We start from the raw sequence: 14,887 nt of genomic DNA on the forward strand, positions 1-14,887 counted from the left end.
ATCAAGATAGATGGGTGATGGTGAGAGGGGCAGGGAGGAAGCAGTCAGTACAGGGATCCTCTGTAGTCGTTCCCCTCAGTAACAAATATACCGCTTTGTATACTGTTGGGGGTGGGGGGTGGGGGGGGAACCTACCAGGGGTAAGCCATGGTGAATGGATCTCCAGCACTGAATCCGTCCATGTGGCTCAGAAGGGAAGGAAGGAGAGCAGGAGAGCAATAGTTATTAGGGACTCGATAGTTAGAGGGACGGACAGGTGGTTCTGTGGCAACGAAAGAGACTCACAGATGGTGTGTTGCCTGTCGGGTGCCAGGGTCCATGACGTCTCGGACCGTGTTTTCAGAATCCTTAAGGGGAGGGGGAACAGTCACAAGTCGTGGTACACATCGATACCAACGGCATAGGTAAGAGAAGGGACGGGGATTTAAAACAGGAATTTAGGGAGCTATGGTGGAAGCTGAGAGCCAGGACAAACCATGTTGTCATCTCTGGTTTGTTGCTGGTGCCACGTGCTAGCGAGTTGAGGAACAGGGAGAGAGTGCAGATAAACACGTGGCTGCAGGGATGGTGTAGTAGGGAGGGTTTCAGTTAGTGGATAATTGGAGCACATTCTGGGGAAGGTGGGATCTGTACAGACAGGACGGTTTGCACCTGAACCAGAGGGGCACCAATATCCTGGGAGGGAAATGTGCTGCGGCTCTTCGGGGGGGGGGGGGGGGGGGGGGGTTAAACAAGCTGTAGTCCAGAAGCCAGTGTTGAGAGTAGTGAGGTACTGAGGAGGGTATCAAGGTCGCAGGAGTGTACCGGCAGACAGGAAGGTGGGTTGAAGTGTGTCTACTTCAATGCAAGGAACATCCGGAATAAGGTAGGTGAACATGGAGCGTGGATTGGTACTTGGGACTACGATGTTGTGGGCATTACGGAGACATGGTTAGAACAGGGACAGGAATGGTTGTTGGAAGTTCCGGGGTATAGATGTTTCAATAAGAGTAGGGAAGGTGGTAAAAGAGGTGGAGGAGTAGCATTGTTAATCAAGGATAGTTTAACGGCTGCAGAAAGGCAGTTCGAAGGGGATCTGCCTACTGAGGTAATATGGGCTGAAGTTAGAAATAGGAAAGGCGCGGTCACGTTGTTAGGAGTTTTCTATAGGCCCCCAAATAGTAATAGAGATGTGGAGGAAGAAATTGCAAAACAGATTATGGATAGGTGTGGAGGTCTCAGGGTAGTTCCATTGGGCGACTTTAACTTTCCAAATATTGATTGGAACCTCTACAGGTCGAACAGTTCGGATGGGGCAGCTTTTGTACAGTGTGTGCAGGAGGGTTTCCTGACACAATATGTGGATAGGCCGACAAGAGGTGGGGCCACATTGGATTTGGTACTCGGTAATGAACCGGGCCAAGTGTTAGATTTGTTTGTGGGACAGCACTTTGGAGATAGTGACCACAATTCGGTGTCTTTCTCTATTGCAATGGAGAGGGATAGGGCCATATGGCAGGGCAAGGTTTATAATTGGGGAGGGGTAACTATGATGCGATTAGGCAAGAATTAGGGAGCATAAGATGGGAACAGAAACTGTCAGGGAAAGGCACAAATGAAAAGTGGAGCTTGTTCAAGGAACAGAGAGATCTTGGGGTTCATGTCCACAGATCTCTGAAGGTTGCCACTCAAGTGGATAGAGCCATGAAGAAGGCCTATAGTGTGTTAGCGTTTATTAACAGGGGGCTTGAGTTTAAGAGCCGTGGGGTTATGCTGCAACTATACATGACCCTGGTGAGACCACATTTGGAGTATTGTGTGCAGTTCTGGTCACCTCACTATAGGAAGGATGTGGAGGCTTTGGAAAGGGTGCAAAGGAGATTTACCAGGATGCTGCCTGGTTTGCAGGATAGGTCTTATGAGGAAAGGATGAGGGAGCTCGGGCTTTTCTCTTTGGAGCGGAGGAGGATGAGGGGCAACTTAATAGAGGTTTATAAGATGATGAGGGGGATAGATAGAGTGGACATTCAGAGACTATTTCCTCAGGTGGATTAGCTGTTACAAGGGGGCATAACTATAAGATTCAGGGTGGAAGATATAGGAGGGATATCCGAGGTAGGTTCTTAACTCAGAGAGTGGTTAGAGTGTGGAATGGACTGCCTGCTGTGATAGTGGAGTCGGACACTTTTGGAACTTTCAAGCGGTTATTGGATAGGCACATGGAGCACACCAGAATGACAGGGAGTGGGATAGCTAGATCTTGGTTTCGGACAAGGCTCGGCACAACATTGAGGGCCGAAGTGCCTGTTCTGTGCTGTACTGTTCTATGTTCTATGTTCTTAACAGTGAATAATTTAAATTTGACGTAATGATATCAGGAACATAATTTGTATTTGTTTTTCTTTGTTTATTGTCATGTGTACCAAGGTACAGTGAAAAGTACTTTTCTGTGAGCAGCTCAACAGATCATTAAGTACATGAAAAGAAAAGGAAATAAAAGAAAATAGGAAACACAAGGGGCGCGATTCACCGCTCCCCACGCCGGGTGGGAGAATCGTGGGAGGGCCGGGCGACTCATTTCATGCCCCCCGGTGCACCCCGCTGCTCTCCCACCCCCCGCTCGGAAGAATCGCCGCTCGCCGTTTTTCACGGCGACCGGCGATTCTCCGACCCGGATGGGCCGAGCGACCTGCCGTTCACGACTGTTTCACGACGGTGGCAACCACACCTGGTCGCTGTTACTTAATATAATGTTGAGGCTCTGTTGGAAACTCATGTCTGCCATTCAAACAAAGTGTCAGTAATCTGTAACACTCCCTTATATTTATTAATGCTGCACACACTTTTCTTAAATTAAGCTATTTGCTATTTAAACAAATGAAACATTGTTTCAGGAAGAAGACACGTGACACCGCTGCCAACGACGATTCGGTGATTTATGCTGTGGTGCAACACCCATTAAACACCCAGGTAAGGGAGGAAAAAAAACTGACCAATATCCAAAGGAGATACTTACCGGATTGTTTAAAAATCTGTTTCGAACCAATGTGAATGTTATGTTCCCCAAAAATATTCTTTTCATAACATTTGTAAAAGTACAGAACAAAACATTGAAAATTTCAGAAAGTACATTCAAATTCAACTTGTCTCCAGACAGTAATGTGCATCATACCACAAGGATAATCCGACCGTTTTGACGGGTGCTGTGCAAACTTGCTTGATGGATCTGTAAAATGATTGTGAGGTTAGTTCAGTCACTGGAACTGATGTCCTGGTCATTGTCCTTGGGAAATGTGTCAGGGACATTTTCTGCCTGGGGTAATCTCTATGTTCTTTATTCGTTCATGGGATGTGGGTGTGGTTGGCTGGGCCAGCATTTATTACCCACCCCTAATTGCCCTTGAACTGAGGGCATTTAAGAATCAACCACATTGTTGTTGTGGACCTGGAGCTATATGTAGGCCAGACCAGGTTAGGATAGCATATTTCCTTCCATTCGTGGACTAGATGGATCTTTGTGACAATTGACAATGGTTTCATGGTTATTAGGCTCTTAATTCCAGATTTAAAAAAATTGAATTAAAATTTTGAACCCAAAGCTTTATCCTGGATTACTAGTTCCGTGCCAACACCGCTACACCATCACCTCTCCTTATTGAAATAAAAGGCTTAAGAACAGATTACAGATGTTGCTACACATAACAACAAGACCAATCTTTATAAGTTTTAACACAATATTCTGTTAATGACATGGTTGGTGGTAAATACTGAGTTGCTCCAAAACCAAGAAGGGGCTTTGAACCAATGCCCTCAGTTTGGTATAGCGTGAGGAAAGGTTTTGAAATGCAGAGAATATTATCCCAGATTCTATGTGATGATTTTAATAAAATAATGCATATTAAGAAATAGAATAAACACCAATCATGTAAACTAAATACACACTTCACTAAGCCAATGCACAGTATCACTAATTTAAACAGTTCCAAATAATCCTAACTTAACTTTCTTCAGAATTACCTCTCCCCAAATTGTTCCACAACACCTTATATATTTTAAAACCTGTTTTTGTTTAATCCAGTAAACTTTACCACGCTTGGCAGTTACATCTCTTTGGTGTTGCTTCTGAGGTAAAGCACGGTATTTCTGGGCAGCATGGCAGCATAGTGGTTAGCACTGTTGCTTCACAGCTCCATGGTCCCAGGTTCGATTCACGGATTGGGTCACTGTCTATGTGGAGTCTGCGCATTCTCCCTGTGCCTGCCTGGGTCTCCTCCAGGTGCTCCGGTTTCCACCCACAAGTCCCGAAGGACGGGCTTATTTGTTGAAGTGGAAATTCTGAATTCTCCCTCAATGGACCCGAACAGGCGCTGGAGTGTGGCGACTCGGGACTTTTCACAGTAACTTCATTGCAGTGTAAATGTAAGCCTACTTGTGACAATAAAGATTTAAAAAACAAGCAGCCTTCTTTTTGAGGCAGGCTATCGCCACAGACACTTCTTGACGGGTGTTAAACAGTTATTTCTACTCTTAGCTGAGGTCTAAAATAGCTTCCTTTGCATCGGTTTAATCATCTTATTAACAGTTTTTTCCCCCTTTGATCTTTCGTTATCTGACCTATCTAACCTTTTTAAAACTCAGACTTAATTACCTTCACTTCTCAATTTTCGTTTTTAAGAGTGTAGAAGCAAAGCACACTCGCTTAATGAGCCTTTCCTCACACCTCTTTCACACATTGAGTCTCTTCCTTTGAACTCTTACCAGTTTATTCCAATGCGGTCACAGCCTGCTTCCCATTGTTACCAACTTGCCTCAGGTAAACATCTGTTAACAGGTTTGCTAAACTCATCAAAATGTGAAAGTCACTAGTTTAATTAATACTGTTCCTGCCTAAATTAACTTACATTCTCCCACGGTTTTTAAATGTATAACCAGAAAATATTCCAATTTATTAGATGGATTTCCCTGATATTTTAATGTTGTCAATGTTTCCCCAACAATGCTTTGCTCATGAAATGTGTTAAGGTGCATTCCATGACAGTTCCAATCCTATCTGACATAAAATGCAATCTGGTTCCATCCTTTTTGATGCATTCTGAGGTACTTCAAGATTGGGTTTGTATTGCAATGTACATTCCATATCAAATATTCTCAAGTTGATTTGACAGTGGGAGTGTAAAGCTTAAAAGTTATTCCAGAAGCAGCTGACTGCTGCAATGGGAGATCTTTTGTTTTGGATAAATTCATTAATTTTTTCAAAAAGGGTCAAAGCCTCCCTTTTCCCTCAAAGTTGCCTTGTACTTGTGATTAAAGTGGTACAACACCATCCTCTGCTGGCAGATGGATGCTACTGCATGAAGGGGGCGAATCATCAGAAATTCAGTAAAAATGGCAAGCATCATGAAAAATGAAATGAAAATCGCTTATTGTCACAAGTAGGCTTCAAATTAAGTTATTGTGAAAAGCCCCAAGTCGCCACATTCCGGCACCTGTTCGGGGAGGCTGGTACGGCCTCCATTGGTCCATAGCTGTGTTTCTTACAGCACTTAGGGTGCAGATCCAGATACCTTTTCAAAGATTTTAGAGTCTCTGCCTCCACCATCATTACGGATAACGAAATCTAGACTCCTGATGTACCATCAATTGAATGTGAGACGAGTTGCTGTACAAAAGTATGTCTTTAATCAGCTAGATGTTAGCCATGTAGTCGATTACAGTAAATGGACGACCGCCGTGAATACTGGGTAGGGCGGGGTTAACTCAGCCTCTCGACCAATCGGGGAGACGTCACATGACTGGTCTCAACCAACCGGTCGAGAGGCACATGACCGACCAGGGCCAATGGTAAGCCGGTCACCACATTCACCCCTTGCGGAGAAAGAAGCCGGGGGAGGGGGGGGGGGGGGGGTGTCAATGAGAGGTTGGGGGGGGAGAACTGGTGGTATGAGTAGTAATGAGAGAAGGAAAATTTTTTTATCCTTGGCTTCCCACTGGCCCAGACATTTGACAACAGTACATAGTGTCCATACAAGGTCCATGGTGGTGTTGAAAGTTAAATGGACTCAATCAGCCTTTTCGTTGCCCGTGACGTCCTGGCAGACCGCCGCAGTGGAGTTGGTGACGCTGGTTCAGCCGATGGTGGTAGTTCAGATGATGTCCTGGACTCCGGGAGCGATGGTCCTTGAACTGTCTCCGTAACCCGGGCTGGTGGTGGAGACGCCATGGATGGGGAGGGGTGGCCTGGGTGGGGCGCTGGGGGAAAAAGAACAGGGGGAGGGGTCTGTGGTGAAAGGGGGGAGGGCCGCATGCCGGCGGGTGCCAGGTCCCGGAGGGAGACCGTGTCCTGCCGACCGTCGGGGTACTCCACGTACGCGTACTGCGAGTTAGCGTGGAGTAACTGGACTAGTTCCACCAACGGGTCGGACTTATGCACCTGCACATGCTTCCGGAGCAAGATGGGTCCGGGGGCGGCCAGCCACGTCAGGAGAGGGGATCCGGAGGACGACTTCCTGGGGAAAACAAGAAGACGTTCACGAGGTGTCTGATTTGTTGTGGTACAGAGGAGTGAGCGGATAGAATGTAGGGCATCGGGGATAACCTCTTGCCATCGGGAAATAGGGAGATCTCTGGACCGGAGGGCCAGTAGTATGGTCTTCCAGATGGTACCATTCTCCCGCTCGACCTGTCCGTTACCCCGAGGGTTATAGCTGGTCGTCCTGCTAGAGGCAATGCCCCTGCTGAGCAGGAATTGGCGCAGCTCGTCGCTCATAAATGAGGACCCCCGATCGCTGTGTATGTACGCGGGGTAGCTGAACAGGGAGACGATGGAGAGGAGGGCCTTAATGACGGTCAATGTGGTCATGTCGGGGCAGGGAATGGCGAAGGGGAAGCGGGAGTATTCATCGATCACCGTCAGGAAGTAAATGTTGCGGTTGTTAGAGGGAAGGGGCCCCTTGAAGTCAATGCTGAGACGTTCGAAGGGGCGGGATGCTTTGATCAGATGCGCGCGCTCGGGGCGGTAGAAGTGCGGTTTGCACTCTGCGCAGATGTGGCAGTCACGGGTTACTGTCCTGACTTCCTCGATGGAGAAGGGCAGGTTGCAGGCCTTTATGAAATGATAGAAACGGGTCACCCCTGGATGGCAGAGGTCCGCGTGGAGGGAGGTGGTCTATCTGCGCGCTGGTGCAGGTACCGCGGGACAGGGCATCAGGAGGCTCATTGAGCTTCCCAGGGCGATACAAGATATTGTAGTTGTACGTGGACAACTTGATCCGCCACCGTAAGATCTTGTCGTTCTTTTTTTTTATAAATTTAGATTACCCAATTATTTTTTCCAATTAAGGGGCAATTTAGCGTGGCCAATCCACCTACTCTGCACATTTTTGGGTTGTGGGGGCGAAACCCATGCAGACACGGGGAGAATGTGCAAACTCCACACGGACAGTGACCCAGAGCCGGGATCGAACCTGGGACCTCAGCGCTGTGAGGCGGTTGTGCTAACCACTAGGCCACCGTGCTGCCCGATCTTGTCGTTCTTAATCTTGCCCTTCAGTGCATTATCGAACATGAAGGCTACTGACCATTGGTCTGTGAGGAGGGTAAACTTCCTGCCGGCCAAATAGTGCCTCCAATGTCGCACAGCTTCGACTATGGCCTGGGCTTCTTTTTCCACTGAGGAGTGGTGGAGTTCGGAAGCCTGGAGGGTTCTGGAGAAGAAGGCCACGGGTCTGCCCGCTTGGTTCAGGGTGGCCGCCAGAGCTACTTCTGATGCGTCGCTCTCGACCTGGAAGGGGAGGGACTCGTCGATGGTGAGCATCGTGGCCTTTGCGATGTCCACTTTGATGCGGCTAAAGGCCTGGCAGGCCTCTGACGACGGTGGGAAGGTCGTGGACTGAATGAGGGGACGGGCCTTGTCGGCGTAATTGGGAACCCATTGGGCGTAGTAAGCGAAGAAACCCAGGAAGCGTTTGAGGGATTTGAGGGTATTGGGGAGCGGGAGTTCCATCAGGGGGCGCATGCGTTCAGGGTCGGGGCCTATCACTCCGTTACACACTACGTAGCCGAGGATGGCTAGACGGTTGGTGCTAAACACGCACTTATCCTTATTGTAAGTTAGGTTAAGGAGTTTTGCGGTTTGGAGGAATTTTCGGAGGTTGGTGTCATGGTCCTGCTGGTCGTGGCTGCAGATGGTGACATTATCGAGGTACGGGAAGGTAGCCCGTAATCCGTACTTGTCGATCATTCGGTCCATCTCCCGTTGGAAGACCGAGACCCCATTTGTGACTCCGAAGGGAACCCTGAGGAAGTGGTAGAGGCGCCCATCTGCCTCGAACGCCGTGTACTTGCGGTCACTCGCGCGGATGGGGAGCTGGTGATAGGCGAACTTGAGGTCCACAGTGGAGAAGACTTTGTATTTCGCAATCTCGTTTACCATGGCGGAAATACGGGGGAAAGGATACGCGTCCAGTTGCGTAAACCGGTTGATGGTCTGGTTGTAGTCGATGACCATCCGGTTTTTCTCCCCAGTCCGGACCACCAGCACTTGGGCTCGCCAGGGACTGTTGCTGGCCTCGATGACCCCTTCCGTCAGCAGCCTCTGGACTTCGGACCTGATGAAGGACCGGTCCTGGGCGCTGTACCGTCTGCTCCGTGTCGCGATGGGTTTGCAATCGGGGGTGAGATTAGCAAACAAGGAGGGGAGGTCCACTTTGAGGGATGCGAGGCTGCAGACAGTGAGGGGGGGGGGGGGGTAGAGGGCCACCGAATTGGAAGGTCAAGCTCTGCAGGTTGCACTGGAAGTCCAGTCCTAGGAGTGCCGGTGCACAAAGGTTAGGGAGGACAAGGAGTTTATAATTTTAAAAAACCTTCCCTTGGACCGTGAGGTTCGCGATGCAGCACCCGGTGATGCGGACGGAGTGCGAACCTGAGGCTAACCCAAATTTGTGTTTTACAGGTTGGACAGGGAGCGCGCAGCGTCTTACCGTGTCAGGGTGAACGAAGCTTTCTGTGCTTCCGGAGTCCAGCAGGCAGCCCGTCTCGTGGCCATTGAAGTGGATTAGCGTCGTCGCCTTGGCGAGCGTGCGTGGACGTGACTGGTCGTCGTAGTCGACGTCGGCCGAGTAGGTGCTGGCAGGACCTTGTGTGCCAGCCCTGGATGGCGGTGCCCAGGACCCGCACGTGGAGTCGGGGCCCCAAGATGGCGGCGCCCAGGACCCGCACGTGGAGTCGGTGCCCCAAGATGGTGGCGCCCAGGACCCGCACATGGCATCCGTGGCCCAAGATGGCGGCGCTCGCGGGACCCTCGTGGTTGCTGGGGGCGGGGTTAGCGGTGCCGGCGGGCCGATCGGAGCGGCTGAGAGCGGGGGCAGAGAGGCGCGCAGGCCGGGCGCAGGGGCCCGGTGGCGGGGGAGGGGAGAGATTGGCGCGGTGCGCTGGAAGGGCCTGGAAGGGCCCGGAGGAGGAGGAGAGGCGCGCAGGCCGGGCACAGGGGCCCGGAGGCGGGGGGGGGGGGGGGAGAGATTGGTGCGGTGCGCTGGAAGGGCCCGGAACAGCAGCGACCGATTTGGCCTGGCAGACCGACGAAAAATGGCCCTTCTTCCCGCAGCTCTTACAAAGGGCGGAACGTGCCGGGCAGCACGGGCGAGGTGTTTGGCAAACCCACAGAAATAGCAGCGGGGCCCCGCGGATTTGTCGGGGCGTCCCGTGGCGCAGGCCTGAGGGGGGTCGGGAGCGGCGGATGGCGGTAGGGAAGCGTGCAAGGAGGCCCAGGGCGCTGCAGCGCGGCTGGGGACATAGGCGCAGGCGTTTAAGTCGGTGACCTCCAGGGAGGTGGAGAGAGTCCGTGCCTCAGTTAAGCTGAGGTCGTCTTTCTCCAGCATCCGCTGGCGGATAGCGGCAGACTGCATCCCAGCCACGTAAGCATCTCTAATCAAAAGTTCCATGTGCTCAGTGGCTGAAACTTGGAGGCAGGTGCAATTCCTCCCCAGGACAGCGAGGGCCTGGTAAAAATCGTCTAAGGACTCACCGGGGAGCTGTTGTCTGGTTGCCAGCAGATGTCGGGCGAACACTCGGTTTACCAGCTTAAGAAACTGTCCTTTCAGCTTATCCATGGCCGCGTCGTAATCTTTTTCTTCCCCTATCATCGCGTAGGCCGCCATGCCCACGCTGGAATGGAGAATATGAAGCTTCTGTGCCATGGTGGGGGGGGGGCTGCTTGTGGACGCCAGGTAGCCATCGAAACACGCCAGCCAATGTTTGAAGATTTCCGATGCGTTCTGAGTTTGCGGGCTGATGCGGAGGCATTCGGGCTTGATCCGGAGCTCCACCTTCAAAATTCTAGCTGATTAAATTGATGTACCATCAATTGAACGCGAGACGAGTTGCTGTACAAAAGTATGGCTTTAATCAGCTGGATGTTAGCCTTGCGGTCGATTACAGTAAATGGACGACCGCCGGGAGCACTGGGTATTTATATCCCGCCCTGGAGGCGGGGTTAACTCACCCTCTCGACCAATCGGGAAGCCGTCACATGACTGGTCTCAACCAACCGGTCGAGAGGCACATGACCGACCAGGGCCAATGGTAAGCCGGTGTTCTGCACCAATGGCAGGCAGCTATGCTAATCATACGACCACAACTCCCACTACCCTCAGTATAAAGAGGTTCTTCCTCATGTCTCGTCTATAGTTTCTGCCACTTATCCTGAATCTATCCTCCCGGTTCTAGAATTCTGTCAAGGGAAACAATTTCATCCTGTCTACTCTATCTCTTCCTCCCATAATTTTGTACACCTCAATCAAGTCACTCCTCAAGCTTCTTTGTTCCAAGGAAAATAACCCCAACTTATCCAATCTCTCCTCATAGTTACACCTTTCCAGCCCTGGCAACATTCTTGTAAACCTCTTCTGCACTCTCTCCAGAGAAACTATGTCCTTCCTGTAATGTGGTGACCAGAACTGCACGCAATACTCCAGTTGTGGCCTCACTAGTGTTTCATACAATTTCAACATATTATCCTTACTTTTATATTCTGTACTTCTGAAGGAGAGCATTCCATATGCCTTCTTTACAACCATGTCTCCTTGAACTGCTGTCTTTAGTGACCTGTGTACCTGTACACCAAGATCTCTCACTTCATCTACCTCATAGGAAGGATGTGGAAGCATTGGAAAGGGTGCAAAGGAGATCTTGGTTTCGGACAAAGCTCGGCACAACATCGAGGGCCGAAGGGCCTGTTCTGTGCTGTACTGTTCTATGTTCCATGTTCTTTGTATATTCCCATTTATTGTGTACGCTCTATAACTGTCCACTACTTTACCAATCTTTATGTTGTTTGTAAATTTCCCAATAGAGCCTCCCACATTCACGTCCAAATCATTAATATATAACACAAACAGTAAGGGTCCCAACACCAAACCCTGTGGACACCACTTGAAACTACTTGCCATTTGCAAGAGCATCCATCGACCATTATCCTTTGTTTCCTAATGCTGAGCCAACTTTTTATCCAGTTTGCCACATGTCTCTGTATCCCATGATTTTACCTTCCAGTTTAGTTAGATTAGATCCTGTAGGTTTGGATTCTCATCGGGGTCAGGTAGAATGAGGGCTTTGAGAAAACAAACAGCATCACTGTAACTATCTGGATTTACAGCCTTCGATTTATGGTGTTGTTTTTATTTTAGGGAGGGGGGGAGTGTGTGGGGGTGATGGTGGTGGTGGCGGGGGGGGGGGGGGGGGGGGGGGGGGGGGGGGTGGCGGGGGGAGGTCATACCCTGCCAAGGATCTGGGTGAGAAACGGCCAACCATGTGGAAGCTGGGAGAGGTTGGGACTATGTTCCTTGGAGAGAAGAAGTCTAAGAGGAGATTTGATAGAGATGTTCAAAATCACGACGGGCTGGATAGTGTAGACAGGGAGAAACTGTTCCCACTCGTAATAGGATTGAGAAGGAGAGGGCACAGATTTAAAGTGATTTGCAAAAGCGATGGGAGAAGAAAGCCTTTTCACATAGTGAGTGGTTCGGATCTGAAAAACACTGGCTGGAAGTGCTGGAGGCAGATTCAGTCGAGGCATTCAAGGGAGGTTAGATGATTATTTGAATAGAAACAATGTGCAGGGGTAACAGGGAAATGGCAGGGGAAAGCACAATGTCATGACGGAGAGCTGGAGCAGACACGATGGGCCAAATGGTCTCCTTCTGTACTGTGATAATTCTGTGATTCTGATCTTGGACACATTATAATTCCAGTGCCTCATTTCCATATCTAATCTCTAATTTCCAGTAAAACCTGCCTTATGTTAATGGCTGGGAAAAGAGTATGAGCCTGATTTTAACCCAGTGTGAAATTAATTTAAATCTCGTTGAGTGGATTCCTCCGAATGTTGTAGCTGAAATACCTCTTAGCATCACCAAAGTCAGGCCATTTACGAAACAACTTTTGGTGGAAATAACTTCAACTGTCAATCAGATTCTTTAATGTTGTTCTCTGTAAATACAAGAGATTTTAGTGTATCAGAATGTAAAGTGCTTTGTTTTCCACCAAATGAGTATGAAGAATATGTGGGTATCAGAGATTGAATAAAGCAGATTATTCTGGTACAGACATTACAGTCACATCCACGCCACTGGCTCCAAGTCTTAAACCCAGTTTTCTGTTACAGAGCCAAGGCCTGGACAGTAATATTGATGGTCCAGGGACTGCATCAAAACCAGCTCAATGTGAGGAGGTTCTGTACGCAGCACTGAACATCTCCAACATCCGGAAACCTGAAATCCAACTCCAGATTGAGGAGCCCAGTGAATACGCTGCAATTAAATATAAATTAAATGGAAGTGGCCCAATTTTCACCAATGGAGATCAGCAATAGCTGAACACATGTGTAATGACTTGGAACAGCAAGATGATATTATCGGAAATGGTTTGCGAAAGGCCATCTTTCAGAAATTAATTGCTAACGTTTTAAAATCTCACCGAGGGAGTGACAATCCTAAAAGTGTTTCCAATTCCCAACATACTTCTGAAATGGAGCAGGGGATGGGTCTTGGAAGATCAGTGTAAACCTTTCGCCTGTTTAAGATGCTTTAATAAAATTGTTATTTTCACTATTCCTTCATTCAAGACTTTAACACAATCAAAACGTCATGCTCTGAGGTGGGAAAAAGTGATAGAAAGTTGTTCATGTTTAAAAACACAGGGGCAGGGCAGCACGGTGGCACAGTGGTTAGCATTGCTGCCTACGGCGCTGAGGACCAGGGTTCGAATCCCGACCCTGGATCACTGTCCGTGTGGACTTTGCACATTCTCCCCGTGTCTGCGTGGGTTTCACCCCCACAACCCAAAGATGTGCAGGGTAGGTGGATTGGCCACGCTAAATTGCCCCTTAATTGGAAAAAATAATTGGGTACTCTAAATTTATAAAAAGAAAGGAAAAAAAAACACAGGGGCAGCACATTGGTGCAGTGGTTAGCACTGCTGCCTCACGGCACCGAGATCCCAGGTTCGATCCCGGCTCTGGGTCACTGTCCGTGTGGAGATTGCATGTTTGTTTATGTGTGTGAGAGTGACTGTGTCTATGTGTGTGTGTGAGTGACTGTTTGTTTATGTGTGAGTGAGTGACTCTGTGTTTGTTTATGTGTGTGTGTGTGTTTCTATTTTGTGTGTGTGTGTGACTGTCTGCATGTGTGTCTGGTGTCTATGTGTTTGTGTGTTTGTGAGTGAGTGAGTGACTGTGTGTTTGTTTATGTGTGTGTGTGTTTGTATTTTGTGTGTGTGTGTGACTGTCTGCATGTGTGTCTGGTGTCTATGTGTTTGTGTGTGTGTGTGAGTGAGTGACTGTGTGTGTGTTTGTTTATGTGTGTTTGTGTTTGTATTTTGTGTGTGTGTAACTGTCTGCATGTATGTCTGGTGTCTGTGTGTATGTTTATATTTGTGTGTGTGTTTGTGACTGTGTGTGTGTATGTTTGTTTATGTGTGTGAGTGACTTTGTGTGTACAGGTGTGAGTGTGTGTGTGTATGTTTGTTTATATGTATGTGTGAATGACTGTGTCTGTGTGTATGTGTGTGAGTGTGTATGTGACTGCGTCTGTGTGTGTGTGTGTTTGTTTATGTGTTTGTTGAGTGACTGTGTGTGTGTGCTGTTTATGTGTGAGTGACTGTGTATGTGTGTGTCTGTGTGTATGTTTGTTTATGCGTGTGTGAGTGACTGTGCCTGTGTGTAAGTGTGTCTGTGTGTATGTTTGTTTATGTGTGTGAGTGACTGTGTATGTTTGTGAGTGTGTCTGTGCGTGTGTGTTTGTTTATGTGTATGTGTGAGTGACTGACTGTGTGTTTGTTTAAGTGTGTGTGTGACTGTGTCTGTATTTGTGTGTGAGTGTGTGTATTTGCATGTGTGAGTGTTGTAGCCACCTGGGGTGGCCACGTCCCGATTTCAAAATGGACACTTGCAAAGAGTAAAGGGAAAATTGGACAGTGCTAAGGAAACAAGCAGGTGCAAAGTTTGCCTGTGGATTGGAACTTGCAGCTCCCAGACAAAACCGATACTACAAGCCATTAGCATAGTAATGAGCTATCTCCGGGGACAAAAGAGAAACATTTCAGCAATCGGTACCAGGGCAGACTCCCCGGCGCCAGTGGAGACTAAAACAAAGGCAGGCCAACGGTCACTTAGGACCTGCCCAGTGATCAAGCAATGACCCCTTTATTGGAGAGGATCAATACAAATGATTGGGACATGGTCCAATTAATTGGGGCCAAGTTCAGGGCCCGCCCAAAAGAGCGCAAAGCCCTTTTGGGGTATAAAGAGGAGGCCCCAAAGACAGATCGCTCTCTTCTTCTTCACCTTTATCTTGGCCTCGGCTCTCAGCGACGAGAGCCAAGCACCAGCCAAGTAAGTCTAAGGTCAATGCACGCT

The 14,887-nt window shown here is 48.9% G+C and overlaps 1 protein-coding gene across 1 annotated transcript in view; it reads left to right on the top strand.

Moving 5' to 3' along the window:
• The window catches only part of LOC119974276 (myelin-associated glycoprotein-like), a 54,619-nt gene extending 41,595 nt beyond the window's left edge, over positions 1–13,024 (top strand). Inside the window, exons 7-8 of the mRNA XM_038813048.1 lie at positions 2,874–2,949; positions 12,638–13,024. Of these exons, the coding sequence (XP_038668976.1) occupies positions 2,874–2,949; positions 12,638–12,844 (283 nt within the window). The 3' untranslated portion in view covers positions 12,845–13,024. The remainder of the gene's footprint in view (positions 1–2,873; positions 2,950–12,637) is intronic.
• Positions 13,025–14,887: the final 1,863 nt, after the last annotated feature.

Source organism: Scyliorhinus canicula, chromosome 12, assembly GCF_902713615.1.
Source record: "Scyliorhinus canicula chromosome 12, sScyCan1.1, whole genome shotgun sequence".
Taxonomy (NCBI): domain Eukaryota; kingdom Metazoa; phylum Chordata; class Chondrichthyes; order Carcharhiniformes; family Scyliorhinidae; genus Scyliorhinus; species Scyliorhinus canicula.